The following is a 21219-nucleotide window of genomic DNA, read 5'->3' as shown; positions in this document are numbered from 1 at the left end:
AAATTATTTATGTTATTTTTTAGAAGCAGAGCAACAGAGAGAGAAGTCTCCCATCTGATGTTCACTTCCCAGTTCCAGGTCTGGGTCAGTTTGAAGAGCCAGGAACTCCTCCAGGGTCTCCCACAGGGGTGGCAGGAACCTGACTACTTAGTCCATTTCCTCTTGCATTCCCAGATACATTAGCAGGGAGCTGGACCAAAAAGTTAAGTAGCTGGAACTCGAATTGGCACTCCTGTTTTGCTAGCACCACAATCCTGGCCCCTGATGTCTTAAATTATTATTTTAATAAATTATAAAGATAAACATTAGAAAAGAAAAGAATTGATTAAATGAAATAAAATTACTGTTGGTATTTTTTTTAAGCTAAATGCCGGGAAATTTCTAAGCAACTAATTTTCTTTCCCACCCCACCCAAACCTAAAATAGAATATCTAGGTTAAGAGTATGTCTGTCTTACCAAAAATTTGTTGTCATTGTCTGAATTCTTTTAATCAGTAGTTTCAAGGTTCCCAGTCACTTTCCCCTTTCCATCAATTGTTCTTTGGGCTTTCCAAAGGCAGTGGGTTGTTAGCGTGAGTCATATGTAAATGCGCCATTTTTTAAAGTAAATTTTAAGAAAATAGTTATTGATCTGAGTTTGTATTCTTTCTTTTCTTCTTTTTAAATTGGAAAATGATGGATCTTAGGAACCGTTTGAACCTACCTCTCGTTCTTTGCGATGTTTTGGTTAACTACAAAGGAATAAAGGAGTTGGTGACACAGAAAAAAGCATCAAATTGGAAACCTGTCATGAATATAGAAGAGTCCTTGCTAAATCATTCACATTAAAAAATGCAAATGTACAGCAGTAGTTCTGGAACTGAGATTCTTTCCATACTCCCAGTTTTTGTCATTTCAAGTTGTTTGTTTAATGACTACCAAGGTGATTTCTCCCAGTCTTTTTCTTTGTTCTGTGTAACTACTGAACTGTATAAGTGGTCAGCTAGTGATTGGATGGGGAATTCCAAGCCCTGGGTCAGCAAGCATGACAGCCAAAGCGAGAGTGTTGTGTGATTTGTGGGATACCTTCAGCACCGAACCGGTTTACAGTTCTTCCTTCTGCCTGTGTGGAGTCTCAGCATCAGGTAGGGGTGAGCGCTGACAGCTGCTTCCAGTTTCTCTTGGCTTGCTCACAGCCATTGGTCTGTGTGTGACTTTTTTTTTTTTTTTTTGAAGATTTATTTTTTTAATTGCAAAGTCAGATATACAGAGAGGAGGAGAAACAGAGAAGATCTTCCATCCAGTGATTCACTCCCCAAGTGACCACAACGGTTGGTGCTGTGCCGATCCGAAGCCAGGAGCCAGGAGCCTGTTCTCCTACACAGGTGCAGGGTCCCAAGGCTTTGGACCTACCTTGACTGCTTTCCCAGGCCACAGGCAGGGAGCTGGATGGGAAGTGGAGCTGCCAGGGTTAGAACCAGCGCTCATATGGGATCCTGGCGCATTCAGAGTGAGGATTTTAGCCTCTAGGCCACCGCTGGACCTGTGTATGACTTTCTGCATTAGCAGAAATATATCAGGAGATTTCAAGTCCACAACTGATACCTCACTCTCCAGCTTCTTTTAAGCAGTTTTGTTTGTTTTATTTTGGATTAGCTTGTCTTTTGTTTTTGTCTCCTCAGTAGGCAACTTTGATTTTAAACTATTTCCACCCATTGTTTTAGACCAGTGGTCCCTGGGGTAAAGGCTGTTGTACTAGATGATCTTTGCAAGTGCAGGTCTTCCTGGATGCAGTTAGGTAAGTCAGTAGCAGTCCTCAGAATAGGGCACTGGAGCTTGTTTCTGCGTTAGCAGATAGGTTTGTGAGATTTTTTTTTTTTTACCTGTATTCATTTACTTAAAGGTGACTTGATGGGGAGCTGGGCAGAGGGAGAAGGGGCGGGAGAAAGATCTTCCATGTGCTGGTGCATTCCCCAGATGGCCACAGCAGTTAGGGCCAGGCCTAGCTGAATCTAGGGGTATGGGCCTTTATGTACTGCCTCTAACGTATGTCACAGGGAGCTGGATGGAAGGAAGTAGTACCTGGCCTGAGCCAGCTGCTCTCTGTGGGTTGTGATGTCACAGTTGGTAGCTTAGTCTGCTGTATAGCAATCCCCTCTCTCGCTGTTGCTTTTTGCGGCTACTATAGACCTAGGCAGAGGAAAATGGAAATAGGTTTAGTTAAAATGCTATAAAGCTGACCTCTTTCTGAGGTTGATCCATTTTTCTTAAGCAAATGTCCCTGATTGTTACAAGCTTTTAGTTAATTTCCATATTTGTGAGAAAGTTAGCGTTGACTGTGTCTTTGTTTAGTTGCTTTTATAGAGATATTCTGAGGTCAGTATTATACCAACGCACTAATGTTAACTGCTATTATCTGTTGTTGCACTATCAACATTCAGATGTCCTTTTCTTTTTCTTTTTTTTTTTTTTAAAGATTTATTCATTTTATTACAGCCAGATATACACAGAGGAGGAGAGACAGGAAGATCTTCCGTCCGATGATTCACTCCCCAAGTGAGCCGCAACGGGCCGGTGCCAGGAACCTGGAACCTCTTCCGGGTCTCTCACGCGGGTGCAGGGTCCCAATGCATTGGGCTGTCCTCGACTGCTTTCCCAGGCCACAAGCAGGGAGCTGAATGGGAAGTGGTGCAGTTGCTGGGATTAGAACTGGCACCCATATGGGATCCCGGGGTGTTCAAGGCGAGGATTTTAGCCACTACACTATCGTGCCGAGCCCAACTGGGTTCATTTCTATAGAAAATTCAGGTTGAAATACTTGTGAAAAATCTAATTGGATAGGTGGTTGCCTGCATCTCAATGAACAGCATGGACTGATGGCAGTAGGCTTGAGGTATTAATATAGACATAAAGTTATATTGGATGAAGGAGGGAGGACGTACTTCTGCCAAGCACCATTGCTTAGTGGTTGGTCTAAAGAAAGAGGAGCTTGTGATAGGGATGGAAAAAAAAAAAAAGGAGAAAGAAGTGTTTACCACTCATCCTCTTGATTTGAGCATGATGATTTTTTAATAGGACATTGTTTTACTAGCATTATAGTCTTGATTTTTTTTTCTTCAGCATTCAGTGTTCCAGTTCAGTCCTAAACTCTTGTTACCGTAGTCATATCATTGTCCTAAGAAGTAGCATATAATAAAATTTAGAGTATTTTATACTTAAGACCTACCTGATTGTATTCATTGCTGCTTGATTAATTTTTTAAAAATAAGCTACGAAGTAAATCTGGGCATGTTTTAAAATTTTTTAAATTTTATTTTAATATTACAAAAGGGAGAGGATTGCAGACCTATTGTGGGCCTCCTGTTGGGATGGAGTGGGTGATGGGGAGAGGGGTGACATCCGTGATTGAGTTTTCTCCCTGATGGTATTACCTGGATGGTCTTGGTTGTTGACCTTTGTTACACCAATGCTGGCAATGCCCTCGTCGCCACGTACCCCGAGCCGAGCGGAGGGACTAGGGTTACAAAAAAGACAACGCAGTGAGACAACACAAGACAACACGCAGTACACAGAGTGCCGATTGCGAAGAAATGATTGATCGATTGATTTTTATTGAAACTCCAGGCTTTCTTTTATACTCTGCCTAGCTCCTCCCAGTGTTTATCCAATCCTCTAGTGGCCATCCTAAATCCCTTGAGTTCCTCCCAGTGTCTATCCAGTCCTCAAGTGGCCACCCTAAATCCCTTGAGTTCCTCCCAGTGTCTATCCAGTCCTCAAGTGGCCACCCTAAATCCCTTGAGTTCCTCCCAGTGTTCATCCAATCCCTTGGCAGATAATTTGACAAATAGGAAGCAGGAACTTGCGGTTAAGCCAGTGGCTAGATGTATCAGGCCAAACTTGCTCATCCTGTTACCCTCTGAGAAACAAGCTAAGCTGTGGAGTTAATCCTTGGGAGACCGGGGCCTGCACACCAAAGGTGAACAACTCTTCCTAAGGCCTGTTGGCTGTCCTTGTTTTCAATGTGCTCACCGACCTGGGTGCTTGTTGTCGAGCTTGGCCTGAAGTGTCATTCAAACTGTCCTTTCCGGGCTCGGCAGCGTGGCCTAGTGGCTAAGGTCCTCGCCTTGATCCCATATGGCCGCTGGTTCTAATCCTGGCAGCTCCACTTCCTCTCTATCTCTCCTCCTCTCAGTATATCTGACTTTGAAATAAAAATAAAATAAATCTTTAAAAAAAAAAAAACAAACAAAAAAAAACCTGTCCTTTCCATTTTTTGAAAAGATATTCAGTCTTCTTTGCCTTAAATGAACTGGCTGTCTTGAATTTCGAGGTCACCTGAATATGCTCTCCATTCTTGCCTGAGGGCCAGCCACTGAGGTGACCCAGTCCTGCAAGTTTTGCTCTGCTGTTGGACAACATAGCTAGATGATTTTCCCTGAGATCAGGGATTAAATGCAGTGGTCTAGTTGGGCAGCCTCTTAAAGAACCTCACTTGGGAGATCCTCACACTTACTTTCCTGTGTGCCAGTGGGTGCAGCTGCCTGGTCAGTCACGCCCCCAGCCCTGGCTTTCACATGAACTGGCGGGTGCTGCAGCCTAGCTCAGCCTCACCCAGCACAGCCAACTAGCTGACCTAGCTTTCATGTGCCCTGGTTGGTGTTGCAGCCTCGTTGTGATCCTGAAGAATCCCTTCCTGGCCTGACTCAGCCCCAGTTTTTGCACATGCTGGCAGGTGCTGTGGCCTCGCCTGACCCAACCCAGTCCCAGCCCTAGTTCTTCTGTGCATGGGCAGATGCTGTGGCTTAGTTGGGGGTGACCCTTTGGAACCCCTACTATGCTCACTCCCAGCCTCGGTTCTCATATGTGCTGGCTGGTGCTGTAGCCTAGTTGGAGCGCCCCTGAAAAACTCCTTCCAGACCTGCACCCAAACATAGCTTTCATGAGCACCAATGGGTACTGTGAGTTAGCCTGGCCCGGTCCACCCCAAACCTGGCTCTCTTGCACATGGGCAATTGTTTTGGCTTGACTCAGTGAGACCCTCCAGATTTCTTCTGATTGGCCCCATCTCAGCTTTCTGAATTACCTGTGGGAGCAGTGGTTTCATCAGTGGAAGGAACCCCCAAGAAATCATTTTATATATGTCAAACAAGCCTTTAGTGGCCCCCATTCCAGTCTGTCCCCAGTCCCCTGTTACCTTCCCCACAGCTCTTAAAAAAAAAAAAAGAAGACGACAATGATGCTGGCACACTAGTATAGTTAACATGGAGTTGGCATTAACTAGGTCCAGAATGGCAGCCAGCTGTTGGCTGCTTTTCTCTGAGCAGTTTAACACTTGTCTAGGTACAGGGCAACCTGAACAATTACCAGTAGCTGGTGGTAAGTTTTTGTCTTTTTTTTCTGGTGAAATTTTTTTAAATCCATTTGAAAGAGTTAGAGAAGGACTCCCCCCCCCCCCCCCCCGCATTCTTCATCTGCCTGTTCATACCCCAGATATGTGCAGTGGCCATGGCAGGGCCAAGCCAGAACCAGAAGCTTCATTCAGGTGTCTCATATGAGGGGCAGGGGAAGGAGAGGTGAGTGAGTAGAGGGTAGGAGTCGAAACACTTGCCTTTCCTAAACTGTTACCAGGGAGTTGGATCAGGATTTGGCCATCTTCTGCTGTGCTTCAGGTGCTTTGGCAGGAAGCTGGATCAGGAGCAGAGCAGCCTAGACTGAACCAGTGCTCATACAGGACACAAGTGTGACAGGAGGTCCCAACCCGCTATGTCCCACAGCCTGACCTGAGTCATTGTTTAGATCTCAGAAACTTCAGACTGAAACTGTAATAAAATGTTTCCTTGGTTCCTTTAAAGAAATGATAGTTTAAAATAGTTTTTTAAAGGAGCCCCTCCTTCACCATGTACTGGCATGGAGAGCTAATTCTCTGTATGTTGTGCCAGCATCCCATGTGGGTACTCATTCCTATTCTGGTTACTCTACTTTTGATTGAGCTCCCTGCTGATGTCCTTGACAGGGAAGGAGGGAAGGCTGACTCAAGTCCTTGGGCCCTGCACTCATGTGGGAAAGCTGGAAAACGCCCGTGGCAGCCATTTAGGGAGTGAACCAGCATATGGAAGATCTTTCTTTCAAATAAAATAAATTAAAAAAAATCTGTTTCTGAAAAGGAAAGTTAGCTTGCAGATATTTTACATAAAATATCTTTAAAAAGATTAATGTTTTTATTGGAAAGGCAGATCAGATTTACAGAGAGGAGGAGAGGCGCAGAGAGAAAAATCTTCTCTTCACTGGTTTATTCCCCAAATGGCTAACAAAGGCTTGGAGCTGAGATGGATAGGAGCCAGGAGCCAGGCGCTTCCAGGTCTCCCATGCGGGTGCAGGATCCCAGGACTTTGGACCATCCTCCTCTGCTTTCCCAGACGATAGGCAGGGAGCTGGATGGGAAGTGGAGCAAGTGGGACACGATCTGGTATCCATATAGAATTCCGGGACTTGCAATGTGAGGATTTAGCCATTGAGGCATCATGCCAGGCCCAAATATTTTTCCTCAAGATTGAGTTACTCATTTGAAAAAATTAGATTTATAGAGAGGTAGAGAGAAACAGAGAGAGCGAGACGGAGAGAGACCTCATTTGGGATACTAGCACTGCAGGCTGTGATGGTTTATCTGCTATACCACAGCACTGGCCCGCAGCAGAAATATTTAAGAGAACAGGGAGAATTTTAGAATACTTAAAACTTTTTATTGGACCTGGCATGGTAGCTTAGTGGCTAAAGTCCTTGCTTTGCGTGTGCCAGGATCCCGTAAGGGCGCTGGTTCGTGTCCTGGCTGTTTCACTTCCCATCCAGCTCCCTGCTTGTGGCCTGGAAAAGCAGGATAGGACGGCCCAAAGCCTTGGGACCCTGCACCCAGGTAGAAGACCTGGAAGAAGCTCCAGGCTCCTGGCATCAGATCTACTCAGCTCCAGACATTGCGGCCACTTGGGGAGTGAACTAGAGGACAGAAGAAATTAGATCAAGATTCCACGTCTCTCTCCTTCTCTCTGTAAATCTGACTTTCCAATAAAAATAAATAAATCTTTTAAAAAACAAAATAAAACACTAAAGCACCATCAGTTCAGCCTCATTAAAGGTTATGAGTGAAGTTAGGCACACTTGCTGCTCTTAATGCACATGCATTATTTGTAGGATATAATACTAGTTCATATGACAAAATTTGGACTTGTTGACCAGAAGTCTCAAAGGCATCCCCAGAGGAACAGGATGGATTAGAGGGAACTTTTTACAAAGGATGGGACATAGTGTTGAAATTAATAGATTGGGCCCGGCGGCGTGGCCTAGCGGCTAAAGTCCTCGCCTTGAAAGCCCCGGGATCCCATATGGGCGCCGGTTCTAATCCCGGCAGCTCCACTTCCCATCCAGCTCCCTGCTTGTGGCCTGGGAAAGCAGGAGAGGACGGCCCAAAGCTTTGCACCCGCGTGGGAGACCCGGAAGAGGTTCCTGGTTCCCGGCTTCGGATCGGCGCGTACCGGCCCGTTGCAGCTCACTTGTGGAGTGAAACATCGGATGGAAGATCTTCCTCTCTGTCTCTCCTCCTCTCTGTATATCCGGCTTTCCAATAATAATAAAATCTTAAAAAAAAAAAAAAGAAATTACTTTCTGGACTTTCTTTTTTTTTTTTTTTTTTTTTTTTAAAAGATTTATTCATTTTACCACAGTCAGATATACACAGAGGAGAGACAGAGAGGAAGATCTTCCGTCCGATGACTCACTCCCCAAGTGAGCCGCAACGGGCTGGTGCGCGCCGATCCGAAGCCAGGAACCTGGAACCTAGAACCTCTTCCAAGTTTCCCACGTGGGTGCAGTGTCCCAAAGCCTTGGGCCGTCCTCGACTGCTCTCCCAGGCCACAAGCAGGGAGCTGGATGGGAAGTGGAGCTGCCGGGATTAGAACCGGCGCCCATATGGGATCCCAGGGCGTTCAAGGCGAGGACTTTAGCCGCTAGGCCACGCCGCTGGGCCCACTTTCTGGACTTTCTTGCTTTTGCTTTGCAATTTTCTTTGTTGATTTGGAGAAAGAGATTTAAAAAAAATGATTGATTTTATTTATCAAAGACAGTTACAGGGAGAGAGGGGAAGAGGTCTTCGTCTATCCACTGGTTCACTTCCCAAATGACCACAAGAGCTGAGCTAGACCAGGCCTAAGTCAGTAGCCGGCAGCTTCGTGTGGGTGTCACCCATGGGTGCAGGGGTCTAAGTACTAGGGCCATTTTCCACAGCCTTCCCAGGCTCATTAGGAGGGAGTTGGATTGGAAATGGAGCAGCGCAAAGGAGTTGTTGGCAATGCAGGTAGTGGCCTAAGGTGTTACATCACAGTGGGAGCTCAGAGAATTGTTTTTAAACGAGTCTCCTTGCATTTTATCCATTATCTATGTTTCTTCCTTAACCATATGAAATCTCTGAATTGGTAATCCAAAATATTTTAAGATTTTATATTTGCTAACAAGCTAATTGTGAATAAAGAGTGAAAAACAAATTAGCTTTTTTGATCCAGTATTTATTTTTCGAATTCACTTCACTAGGTGTGTTGTTTCCAGGCCTTGCTACTTTGCCATGTGGGAAGGAAATGACCAGAATAGCTTGGCTCCTGTGCCACAAAGCCTTGATTCATGTTTGCTTTTGTATTTTAGTTTTTGTTTTGCCTTGTTATATTTTCTTTTTTTTTTCTCCTGTGACTTTAGTTCTAGTTGAAACATTAATTTCAGGAAATTCAGATAGTTACTGCAGTGTGTTATCCTGATTTCCTAGTTCTTTGAGTTACTCTGTTGAAAAAATATAACACATTTCCTTTTACCTCATGTTCATATTTGATAGTCTAAAGAAAATGCTAACATACAATTTATTAAAAAATTTTTTTAATTTTATTGTAATATTTATTACAAATGTGAGAGGTCACAGGTCCATGCGGGCCTCCTGTTAGATTGGAGAGGGTCTGGTGGTGGGGGAAAGTGGGTGAGGCAAATGTTTTCATCTTCTGTCCTGTGCCTACGGCAGGGGTGGGTAAGGTGGGATGGGGAGGAAGTACGGGGAGAAAGAAGGTGCACTGCTCCTTGCTGTCAGACCACAGAGGCGGTCGTTTGATGTTGCCTTAGATAAATGAATAATGTTTCCCTAAACCCTCTGGAAGCTGAGTGTCACACGTTGAGAGCGTGGATCCTGGATGCGGATGCCTGGTGCTTAAATCCTCACTCTTGCTGCTTAGCAGCTAGGCTACTTAGACTTGCTATGCCTACGTTACTTCCTCAGTAAAATAGGGATATTATATTGCTGTGAGAATTATAGGAATTTTTTTTTTAAAATAAAGTACAGATCCATCTACTTTGTTGCCCGATTACAATTTTGTCTTCTCTGTGGAAAGTACACAGATAGTTACAGTCAGGTGTGGAATCTTGATCTAATCTCACAGTTCCAGTAGCAGTGTTAGTGTGCTTTGTAGTCATTCCCAAGGTAAACACATGCAAGGTATAAAATGAGCAAAATTAAAACACTTTATATGAAGTCATTTCAGTACATACTGCATACTCTGCCCTGTGCTAGGTCTGGGGGGTGCTGAGGGACACACCTTTTCTCTTCTGAAGAATTGCACATGTTCAGGAAAAAAGCATTTGAAAAATTGTTATTTCCATAAAGGAGAAGCAAACTGTTGTGGTGACTTCTTTTTTTAAATTATTTTATTTTGATAATCTTTTCGTAGTTGATTAGGGCACCAATGGTCAAGTGCTACAGGAAAGTTGGTATGACCATTGTCTCCACATTATTATTTTTTGTGGTGACTTCTTCATGGCTGCAGAACTTCCTGAGGCAGGCTGCCTTGTAAAGCAGAGGTGCGGGCCCGGCACAGTGGCCTAGTGGCTAAAGTCCTCGCCTTGAACGCGCCGGGATCCCATATGGGCACCGGTTCTAATCCCAGCAGCTCCACTTCCCATCCAGCTCCCTGCTTGTGGTCTGGGAAAGCAGTTGAGGACGGCCCAATGCATTGGGGCACTGCACCCGCGTGGGAGACCTGGAAGAGGTTCCTGGTTCCCGGCTTCGGATCGGTGCGCACTGGCCCGTTGCGGCTCACTTGTGGAGTGAATCATCGGACGGAAGATCTTCCTCTCTGTCTCTCCTCCTCTCGGTATATCTGACTTTGTAATAAAAATAAATCTTTAAAAAAAAAGATAAAGCAGAGGGGCTTGTTTTAGATCATGGAGCTAGCGATTCACTGGCCCAGATTCAGCAGGCCCCCATTCATGGTGAGGATGAGTTTTTAAACATATTTTTCATTTGTTTAATTTGAAATGACATTTGTAAGAGACAAAAATGAGAGCTTAGAGAGAAAGCAAGCAAGCTCTTCTTAGCTGGCTCACTTTTCCAGTGCCCAGGACAGCTCTGGCTGGCCAGCTAGTCTGTGTCTCCTGAGTGGTGGCAGGAGCCCAACTACTGGAATTATCTGCTGCCTCCCAGGGTGTGGACTGCCATGGGAGACTGGGACTGGGACCAGGACCGGAGCCTGCACTAAAAGCCAGGCATTTAGGTGTGGGATGTAGACATTTCAAGCAGTGTGTTGCTTTCCCAAACATCTGCCTTTGATAGTGGCACAGAACAAGAAATGGCAAGAGACCAGAACTATACATAACTGTCTGTCATCTTTGTGGTCTCTTATGGGGCTCAGTCACCGGTGCTGTAGCCTTCCAACCTAACCCAATCTGATTGCTTTGTGAAGATCCCACCTATAAACGCCAGGATTACATTTAAGTTTCTAACAAACTGGGGCCATTAATATAAGACTTTGGGTACCAAATGCCTGAGTTTGGAAGAATATGTATTCAAACCATAACATTGACAATTCTAGGAAATTATGAGGCGAAACACTCATCTTTTCCTTTTGGGAAGATTCAGCAAGAGAAATAGTCTAGGAAAATACCGTTGGTGAGATGTCACTTAATAGTTACAAGTGGCCATGGGGAAATACATGAAGTTGAAAGGGCTATCTATACTATTAGTATTTTTCTTTATTTTGAAATCTTCCATTGAGCTTTGGAGCATTGTAATATGTTTAACTTTATTTTTCTAACATTTAGATTAAAAAATATTTGTTTTCAGTTGCTTTATGCATTTATTATTAGTGTAAGTGATGTGCTTTTTGTAGACAAAGTGGAATAGTAGAAAGCATGTAAGTGCAGGTGTTCTAACTTTTCTGGCAAACAAGCCAGCTAACAATAGAACCAGTCATGTTTACTAAGGGCATCCACTAATATTTACATATATATTTGCATAGGCTTCTTGCTTTAAAACAATCGCTTAATTTTCTTTCATGATGTTTTATAATGTGTCTCAAACTTCTTGAAATTTTGTTATTCTTAGAATGTTCTCAGTGATTTCTGCAAATTCTTGTGCCTTATGATTTCCTCATTCCACCTTTGTTTATGCCTAGAATGCCCTTCTCATTCAACCCTCAGCTTCAGGTCCTGTGTCCTTCCTGCACAGTGGTCTTTGCAAATATTATGTCCTCTGAAGGTTTGCTTTTTTCCTTGCCTTTGAGACTTGAAGCTTATTTTGTGTTACCAATCTACCATGTGCTTGTCTCTTAGCACCTACAACTTGGTTCTACTTACTGTACATGTGGTCAGATGTTTAGTTTGCATGCCCTGTACTGTACTGATAATTTCTTTAGAGCAGGACTGTCAGTGTTACAGCTTTGTAATTCTTACATACCTACTTAAAATTGTTGTCTCATAGCTGTAACAGAATGAATGTGTGTCAGGCATCATACATTTTTATTTTTAGAAACACTGATTTTAAACTGTTTTGGGAATATGTTAGGAAAATAGGTTTTAATGCTGTTACTGGTATGGCTATTGATTGAATAATCTCTGAGACTTTGTTCTGTTTCTAGAAACAAGACTATCTTGACTAGTTTTTTCAAAGCTGAAATCTGTAAAGAAATACAGATACATGAATGCATATTTGAAATATTTAATAGAATTGAAAGAACAGTTTTTTTTTAACTTTTACTTGAATGAAACTTTGTACTATGAATGTTTGCTAAACAGAAGTTAACGTTTACGTGAATAATCTAAAAACTGTTTTTGTTATTTTACAGAGAATGCAGAATCTATTGATCTTAAGCAGTTTTTTGACCAACATTTTTCACATATATACTATGTGTTCTTTGAAAATTTTGTGACCATTGAAGCTAGTCTTAAACAGAAAGGTAAGATGTTCCCAGTTGTTATCTTTAACTTAAAGAGACTCAGGGACATTACATTTTAATATGAATGCATTTTTGTCAGCCTTTTAAAGTTTTTTACTTACTGATTTTCATGTTTGAAAGGGAAGGGCTAGGCCAGACATATGTCAGAAACCTGGGACGCAGTCCAGGTCTTTGACATGTGTGCTAGGGGCAGGAAGCTGGAGTGGAAGTGAAGACCTGGGATTCAAACCAGACACTCTGATGATGTAGGATATCCTGAAAAATGATAGTTACTTAACCACTGTGCGAAGTACCTGTCGTTGTCAAATAACTTTTTGATATCCATGTCTGTTTCAAGTGTGGAGACATGTATTTGAAAGACAATTGTTGGGTTAGCATTACTGTTCTTTTTTCTTTGTGCCAAGGATCGAAAGGTTTCCTTTCTTGGGGATCAGTTTTGTATTCTCAGCCTGCTTTCTTCTAACTTAAGGGCGTGGGTCAGATTTGAGCACTCACTCTGATGTTTCCATTTGTAGAACTCATTTGTAGTTCACAGTGTATTATGATTTAATTTCAGACACAAATGTGTGAAACCTGATTGTACTTACTCGGAAAGGGAAAGGGAAAGAACTCTTGTGTAGTGACTAGAACATGGTTTTAAACATTTTTAAAAGATTGCTAGAAAATTTCAGTGTTTAAGATATTTCAAGCTTATTAAATGATCATTAACAGTGATGAAACATGTTTGAAATATTTTAGGTCACAAGTCTCAAAGGGAAGAATTGGATGCTATACTTTTCATTTTTGAGGCAAGTACTGTGAATCTCGTTTTTCTTTGTTCTTTGAGTATACAGAGAAATATAATGAATTTTAAAGTATATAATGATCAGTGAATTTGCTGACCTTTAAACCAACTAAATCATCTTTGAACCTGTATTCTATATTTTTTGAAATGAATTGTACATATATTTAGATACAGATAGAATTGTGTTTCATACATTTGGCTCTATAAAAGTAGCATATTAATATGCTTGCAAGTATGAGCAGTTTAAGTTGTAGGCAGTTAGCATAAATAACAGCTGTGTATGCTGAGGATTTATCAATTCCGCTTTAATCACTTTTCTGCTATGCAATAGTTTTAAATGTTTTAATCATTGTTATTTTACTTTGGGTTGGGATGAGGAAAACTAAAAAGAGAAGGAAGCGTAGCTTGAGGGTTTAGGAACCAAATTTGATTCTATGCTAAAATTTGTGTTTTATTTTTAGCAAAATTATAAAAGTTAATACCCTCTCATCTTCCTAATTGTTCTAAGTTTTTAAATTTATTTTCATTTTTATTTGAAAGACAAATAAATTTTGCATCCTCTGATAAACTCCCCATAAGTCCTCAACAGCCAGGGCTGGATCAGGTGGAGACAACCCCAGAACTCAGTCTGGTCTCCCCCAATAGTGTCGGGTGCCTAAGGATGTGAGCCATCTGCTGCCCAACAGGATGCATGTCAGCTGGAAGCAGATGCGCTGCTGTGTGGTGTGGGCATCCCCAGCCTTGACTTAAAGTACTGTCCTAAATCCCCCTTTACAAATAACTCCTTGTTCCTATTCTTTCTAAATAAATGGTCATAGATGTATTCTGGTATTTACAGAGCATTTAGAGACCTTCAGAAAGTCTAGACTAGACCTTGTGAAAGAGTGAGAATCAGTTTTTAAAGAATGAGTATTCTAACTGCTACTTATTGAAGATAATTTCTAGTTTCAGGTTTTAAGTATTTTGACATCGTCCAGAAATGTTTGATCGATCCAGTTGATATCTCAACTGTCAATTTAGTCATTAAAAATTAAAAATGATTAAAAATACTGTTTTTACGTTTATTGACTCTAGTTGCTGGGGTTATTCTGCAGTTCATTTTTATTAGGATTTCTGAAGAATTTGCTTTTATTTACTCATCCCTCCTGAGTGCTTGAATGACCTGTTGATAAAGGCAGTATTGAAATACTGGTATTTTGAGAAAGCATGAAGGCATTTATGGAGAAGGCAGGTGATGACTCCTGGAAAGTGCTTCACCCAGGTGATCAGCCATGCCTACGTTACATTCAGGAAACAAATGACGGATCTGTCCCAAGAAGCTCTTCAGTGTCCTCCTATTAAAAATAGTGCCTATATCGTTAAATGTGATATGTCTGTATTAATTGTTTTTTATTCATTTAACTCAAATCTGTTTTGAATGGATTACTAGATTTTCTTGGAAAAATTGTGAGGTTATGCTTGTATCTTTTGAAAAATTTAAGTAGAACACAAAAATTATGTAATCTTTGTATCAATATATTTAGATTTATGTATCATTTCTGTCTTTATAAACTGAAGAAGAATTCATAGTGATTTCCTCTTTCTGAAATAAAAAAACATGATTAATGTTAATATGGGGCAAGATTAATTTTTGTATAAAAGGCAGATAATTTCTTGTTCGTTTTTTAACCACATAAGGAAGATATAATGGGATAAAGTTGATATATAATGTAATAGTCGTAAGTTGGGAATGCCTTGAGTAGTTTACAGGCTTGCCTTTTCTATTTCTCTATAATTTCATCTCTTTCCACACTTAAATATAAGTATATGGTTGTTGGCTGGCTGTGGGGGATGTGGAGGGAGAGATGAGGAAGGCTAGGCATCTTCTGTGAGACCTGTGTTTATCTGTAAGAACGTTATCATTTCTTCATCATTTCCCTCTGTGGAGTAGACTGAAGATCATATCAAAGGGAAGATGTATAAAACATGCATATTACTCTTGAGTCATAATAGCACGAAGGTACAGATTTGGAAAGTGGGCATGTTGAGATCGGAATCTCTACTTTTCTAATGTCTAAGCTTTACATTTTTTATTTTTAAGATTTATTTATTTGTAAGAGTGACAGGGAGGAGTGGAGGGAGAGAAAGAAAAAGAAATTTTGAATCTCTTCGCTGATTCTCTAAAAGACCACGATGGAGAAGATTGGGCCAGGCCTGAGCCAAGAGCCTAGATCTCCATCTAGGACTCCAACATGGCTGACAGGGGCCAAAACATGTGGGTCATCCTCCCAGGCACGTTACCAGAGGGCTGGATTGGAAGCTGAGCCAGCCAAGCCTTGAATCAGTCCACTTGTATGGGATCCTGGCCTCACAGACAGCAGCTTAACTCGCTGCACTACAACACCGGCCCCAGGTTGTGGCTTCCTAATGGGAGCACACCAGTGGATCCATTCCTCGTTTACGGAATGCCATTAGTAAACTTCTGTTTGGAATGATTGCAAGAATTACCGAGATGGAACTGTATGAAGTGTGTTTAATGTTTGGCTCCTTTGAGCATTCAGTCAATAGCTAAACAACTGTGATAAGACCAGATGTAGTAATAAACACAGCTGTCTTTCCTCAAGTGAATGAGAACTGGGGGAGTAGCTGAGTGGTAAAGTAGCTGTTAACATACTAGGGCTCCTAAATTTTCGAAGTTTGGTTTCACAGGTGTATCTGTAATAACGTCTGGGATCTCTTGGATTTATGTGATCTTAACTATGTGGAAATATTTGATGAAATTTTCATGAAATCAAAATGTTTGTCCTAGTTTTAGCAAAACAATAGAATCTCTCAGAAAAAAAAATCACCAATATCTGAAGGAATTGAAAACTGATGAGTGATATTTAAAATTGATATTTAAAGTGATATTTAAAAACTTTTGAGTGATATTTAAAATGAAGAAATTCTAGGATCATTAAATAAGTGTTTTGAGGGACTAATCAGAAATGTTTAAATTCTGTTATTATAAATGATAAATTTTATTAATTTACTGCTCCCAAATTTTGTCAGAATTGGTGCTTTGGGGACAAGATTTTCAAATTTCATTTTTAAGTTTTATTTCATTTTTTATTGGAAAGGCAGATAGATGTACAAGGAGAAGGAGAGACAGAAAGAAAGATCTTCTGTTCACTGGTTCACTCCTTAAGTGGCTGCAACAGCTAGAGCTGTGCTGATCTGAAGCCAGGAGCCAGGAACTTCCTCCAGGTCTCCCATGTGGGTGCAGGGTCCCAATCCCTTGGGCCATCCTCTCCTGTTTTCCCAGGCCGTAAGCAGGGAGCTGGATGGGAAGTGGAGCAGCAGGAATATGAACCGGCACTCAAATGGGATCCCAGTGCATGTAAAGGCAAGGATTTAGCCACTAGGTTATCGCGCCTGGTCCCAGATTTTCAAATATATATTTTTAAAAGATTTATTTGGGCCCGGCGGCGTGGCCTAGTGGCTAAAGTCCTTGCCTTGAAAGCCCCGGGATCCCATATGGGCGCCGGTTCTAATCCCAGCAGCTCCACTTCCCATCCAGCTCCCTGCTTGTGGCCTGGGAAAGCAGTTGAGGACGGCCCAAAGCCTTGGGACCCTGCACCTGTGTGGGAGACCTGGAAGAGGTTCCAGGTTCCCGGCTTCGGATCGGCGCGTACCGGCCTGTTGCGGCTCACTTGGGGAGTGAAACATCGGATGGAAGATCTTCCTCTCTGTCTCTCCTCCTCTCTGTATATCCGGCTTTCCAATAATAATAAAATCTTTAAAAAAAAAAAGATTTATTTATTTTTATTGCAAAGGCAGGTATACAAAGAGGAGGAAAGACAGAGAGGAAGATCTTCTGTCTGTTGATTTACTCCCCAAGTGGCCGCAATGGCTGGTGCTGCACTAGTATGAAACCAGGAGCCAGAAGCCTTTCTGGGTCTCCCATGTGGATGCACGATCCCAAGGCTTTGGTCTGTTCTTAACTGATTCCCAGGCCACAAGCAGGGAGCTGAATAGGAAGCAGGGCTGCCTGGAGTAGAACCGGCGTCCATATGGGGTCCTGGTGCATGCAAGGTGAGGACTTTAGCCGCTAACCTACCAGATTTTCAAATATTGATCAGTGTGCCAGTACTATCAGATAAGCTCACAGGCTATTTTGTATTGGTAAACTATCTTTTACAAAACTATTAAGGACTTACGAGCTTTCTTAAGCTGTTCATATTTCTTAAGATATGGACTCATTACTTTTCATTCATGTCTTGTTTTATTCGTGTTGATTTTTAGAAAATATTACAACTTCTTCCAGAAAGAATTCATCAACGATGGCAGTTTCATAGTATTGGTAAGTAATTTAAATATTTATTTGACATTTGAAATAAGCAATAATGCATTAAAATGTTCTTTAATGGATTGGCAGTTAGTTGAGGTTTATGCATAGATTATGCTTTAGTACAAGTCAAAAATTTAGGAACAGATTTTCTGGAAATATATGATAAAAATATAGATGAAGTGATTCTGGTCAAGATGGTATTGTAAGTTGTTTAGCTCTCTTTCCTTTCTTATTCTGAATCTGTTAGCAGTGATGATTATAAAACTATGAAAAAAAAATCAAGACCAGCATCAGAAACGGAAAAGAAATAGTGAAATAGTGTGTGCGAGTAACAGCAGCAAAGGCCTTCTCATTGGATAGCAAGCAGCATGCACTGGCAGTTTAATCCATTTTAAAAAAAAAAGGGTTGGAGAGACGGGGGTACCGTTAAGCTTCCTGCTGGAAGAACCCAAACGAGGCCTACTGGCTGATGAAATGAGGTTGAAAAGAAGAAAAACACACACAAAACAAGAACCAAAAGCCTGCTGCAGATTACTGTTTGGAGGGCAAGTAGATAGGAGGCCACTGACTTTGTGTTATCAGGAACTAAGCCACAGTGCGAGCTGGCTTGGGGTCTAGTTCTGCAACAGTCACAGCATCCTGCGGGCTGGTGAGCTCTCATTGTCACAGCTGTTTATCCCCGTTCACATTCAGTCCGCAGGTGAGTGCTTCCTGGCTTCGGTTCAGTGTTCCTTGATGTCAGTGTTGATTGAGAGTGATTCGCATGCTCCTTTATCACAGACCTTACGCTCATTCCTAAAAGTGATTTTGTTTCTCTTAGACAATCATATTTATTTACTCCTCGCATTTCTAATCAGTTTTAGCAAATGAAATCTCTGAGCGTTTGAAACCATATAGGCTACTACAGTTAGCAGTTCTATTAATGAAAGGAATTCTGTACAGATAGGAATGATACTGATTTGATGGCTGTAAAAGACAAAATCCTGAATAATAAAGTTTTTTAGAATGCCAGACAAAGGGAAAGAGATTTTTCCATCTGCTGGATCATTCCCCAATGGCTGTAATGATTGGGGCTGGTCCAGGTCAGAGGCAGGAGCCCAGTGCCTCCTTGGGGTCTCCCACGTGGGTGGCAGAGGCTCACATCCTTGTGTCTGAGTCTGCCCTCGGAGGTGTTAGTGCAGATCTGATCAGCAGAGCAGGTGGGATTCAGACTGGCCCTCTGAAGCGGCATGCTGATTAAACATGCTGTGCCACAACACAAGCCCCCCCCCTCCCCGAATTACTTTTTTATTCAAGGGTAGACAAAAAGCAATGTTCCCCTTAATATTCAAAGCATTCTTAGAACATCATGTAGTTGGAAACTAAGTCAGTTTTTAAAATAGGCAAAATATTTGAATTAGTGTTACACCGGAGTGTTTATAAATTGCTAATGAGCACGTAAATCAGGTGCTGAACGGAGGAGTGAAATTCTGTTTTGTATTTCATAACGATACATTGTCCTTGGGACTGGAATTGTGTGGCCAGCAGTACCACTGCCTGTGACACTGGCCTCCTGTATGTCTACTGAGTCAGGTCACGGCTGCTCCACTGCCAATCCAGCTCCCTGCTGATGGCATGAGAAAGCAGCGGAAGATGGCACTTGAGCTTAGGCTGCTGCCACCTATGTCAGAGCCAGATGAAGCTCCTGGCTCCTGCTTGTGGCTTGGCCCAGCCCTGACCATTGTGGCCACTTGAGTAGTGAACCAGCAGATAGAAGATCTTTTGAAGAAATTCTGAGATATCTAAATTTCAGATATTTATTGTGTTTCCCAAGGAATGTGGCCTTTTATTTCCAGAGGACTTGAGGCTGCCCAATTGTCATGCGTAATAATTTTTAAGGAAATTATTTACTTGAAAGAGTTACAGAGAGAAAGAGGGAGAGACAGAGAGAGGTCTTCCATCCTCTCTGATTCACTCCCTTAGTGGTTACAATGGTCAGAGCTAGACTGCAGTAAAAATAAATAAATCTTAAAATATATATATATTTTGTTTTTATTAGAAAGCCAGATATACAGAGAGGAGGAAAGACAGAGAGGAAGATCTTCTGTCTGCTGCTTTACTCCTCAAGTGACCACAGCAGCCAGAGTTGAGTTGAGCCCATCTGAAGCCAGGAGCCAAGAGTTCTTCCAGGTCTCCTACATGGGTGCAGGGTCCCAAAGCTTTGGGCCGTCCTCAACTGCTTTTCCAGGCCACAAGCAGGGAGCTGGATGGGAAGCGGGGCTGCTGGGATTAGAACCGGCGCCTGTATGGGATCCCAGACTTACAAGGTGAGGACTTTAGCCACTAGGCTATTGTACTGGGCCCATTTTAAAAAAGATTTTATTTTATTTTTTTGGAAGAGATGATACTGTTTTTAAAATAACTAGTTTGAGAAAAGGAATATGTGGTAATTTTTGTTAAAGAGAACACTCTTTAGGATCTTTTTATCTTTGTTCTGTGTATTAAGGAAAATGAATCACTCTAGTGGGTTTTTAAAATCTTTTTATAGTTACTGTATTTACCTTAAAAAATTGTTTGAAAGAATGAGAGACAGAGAGATTGTTCATCTATCCAGTATTCACTCCCCAGATGGTTCTAACAGCCAGGACTGGATCAGTGTGAAGCCGGGATCTTCTTCTGGAACATTCACATGGATACAGGGACCCAAGGACTTGTGCTATCCTCTGCTGCTTTTACAGACCATAAGCAGAGAGCTGGATTCGAAGTGGAGCAGCTGGGACTCAAACCAATGCTCATATGAGACACTGGCACTCCTAAGGGAGGGTTAATGTGCTATACCACTGTGCTGGCTCTCTAATTGCTTTTTAAAAATAGCTTTATTAGTGTCTGAAGTTGTAGCACACTAGATCCTTTCATACCTGTGATGCTGTTCTCCCATGTGAGCATTGGCTCAATCCTGCTGCTTTATTCCAACCAAGGTCCCTGATAGTGTGTCTGAGAAAGCAGCTGATGAAGACCTCAGTACTCGGGGGCCCTTCCACCCATGTGGGAGACCTGGATGGAATCCGAGGCTCCTAGCTTCAGTCTTGTTCAGCTGTAGTTCTTGCAGCTATCTGGGGAGTGAGTTAGTTGATGGAAGGTCTCTGTTTCCGTCTTTTTCCGTAACTTTTTGAAATAATTGAGTAAATTTAAAAAAGGAAAAAGTTCAATGTAAGGAAGAGACATAAATTGTTACATATTCATACTATGGAATAACATAGAGCCATTTTAATGAATCAGCTAGAGTTAAATAAATCAGTATAAATTTCAGACACTAAAGTTAAATATGAAAAGCAGTTTGTAAATTATTTATGTGACATCATGTATGTAAGGCGTACTTAATTTGACAAACAGAAAGACAGAGCGAGCGCCCATCCTCATGTTCCCTCTCCAGATGCCTGTGGGGGCTGTGGGCAGGGCTGACACTGGAAACCAGGCACTCTGTCCAGGGTTCCCATGTTGGGGACAGAGACCCAGTTCCTTGACCAATCACCTGTCACTTTCCAGGATGCACATTAGCGCAGAACTGGAGCGAGGAAAAAGTAGTATGTGATGTAGGACTCCCAAGTGATGTCTCAACTGCTGGGCCAAATAACTGCCTCTGTGTCAAGTTTTAACAATGTAAACCAGTTCTGTATCTTAAGATAGATTTGCAAACATATAGAATACTCAAATAAAATGCTTTTGAAATGATTAATACCAAAATAAAAGGAAGAGCACAGTTAGAAATAATGTAAATAAAGGAAAATTCTAAATTGTACAACATGGAACAGTTTAGATTTGTTCGGACTGGCACCTCTGAATGTTTGGATTTTATTTTCAGTGTTTTGCTGTGTGTTCCAAATGTTCCATAAGTTAGAAAAATATAATGAATTTGA

At 41.8% G+C, this 21219-nt stretch overlaps 1 protein-coding gene across 8 annotated transcripts in view; it reads left to right on the top strand.

Moving 5' to 3' along the window:
- Positions 1-21219, top strand: part of RALGAPA1 (Ral GTPase activating protein catalytic subunit alpha 1) — a 214207-nt gene that overhangs the window by 16623 nt on the left and 176365 nt on the right. For all 8 annotated transcript variants that reach the window (XM_004584764.3, XM_058666350.1, XM_036495464.2 and 5 more), the window contains exons 2-4: positions 12120-12230; positions 12969-13018; positions 17278-17335. In XM_004584764.3, coding sequence (XP_004584821.2) covers positions 12120-12230; positions 12969-13018; positions 17278-17335 — 219 coding nt within the window. The remainder of the gene's footprint in view (positions 1-12119; positions 12231-12968; positions 13019-17277; positions 17336-21219) is intronic.

Source organism: Ochotona princeps, chromosome 6 (genome assembly GCF_030435755.1).
Source record: "Ochotona princeps isolate mOchPri1 chromosome 6, mOchPri1.hap1, whole genome shotgun sequence".
NCBI classification, from domain to species: domain Eukaryota; kingdom Metazoa; phylum Chordata; class Mammalia; order Lagomorpha; family Ochotonidae; genus Ochotona; species Ochotona princeps.
Note: the sequence above shows the minus strand (reverse complement) of the source record. Positions and strands in the feature narration are given on the sequence as shown.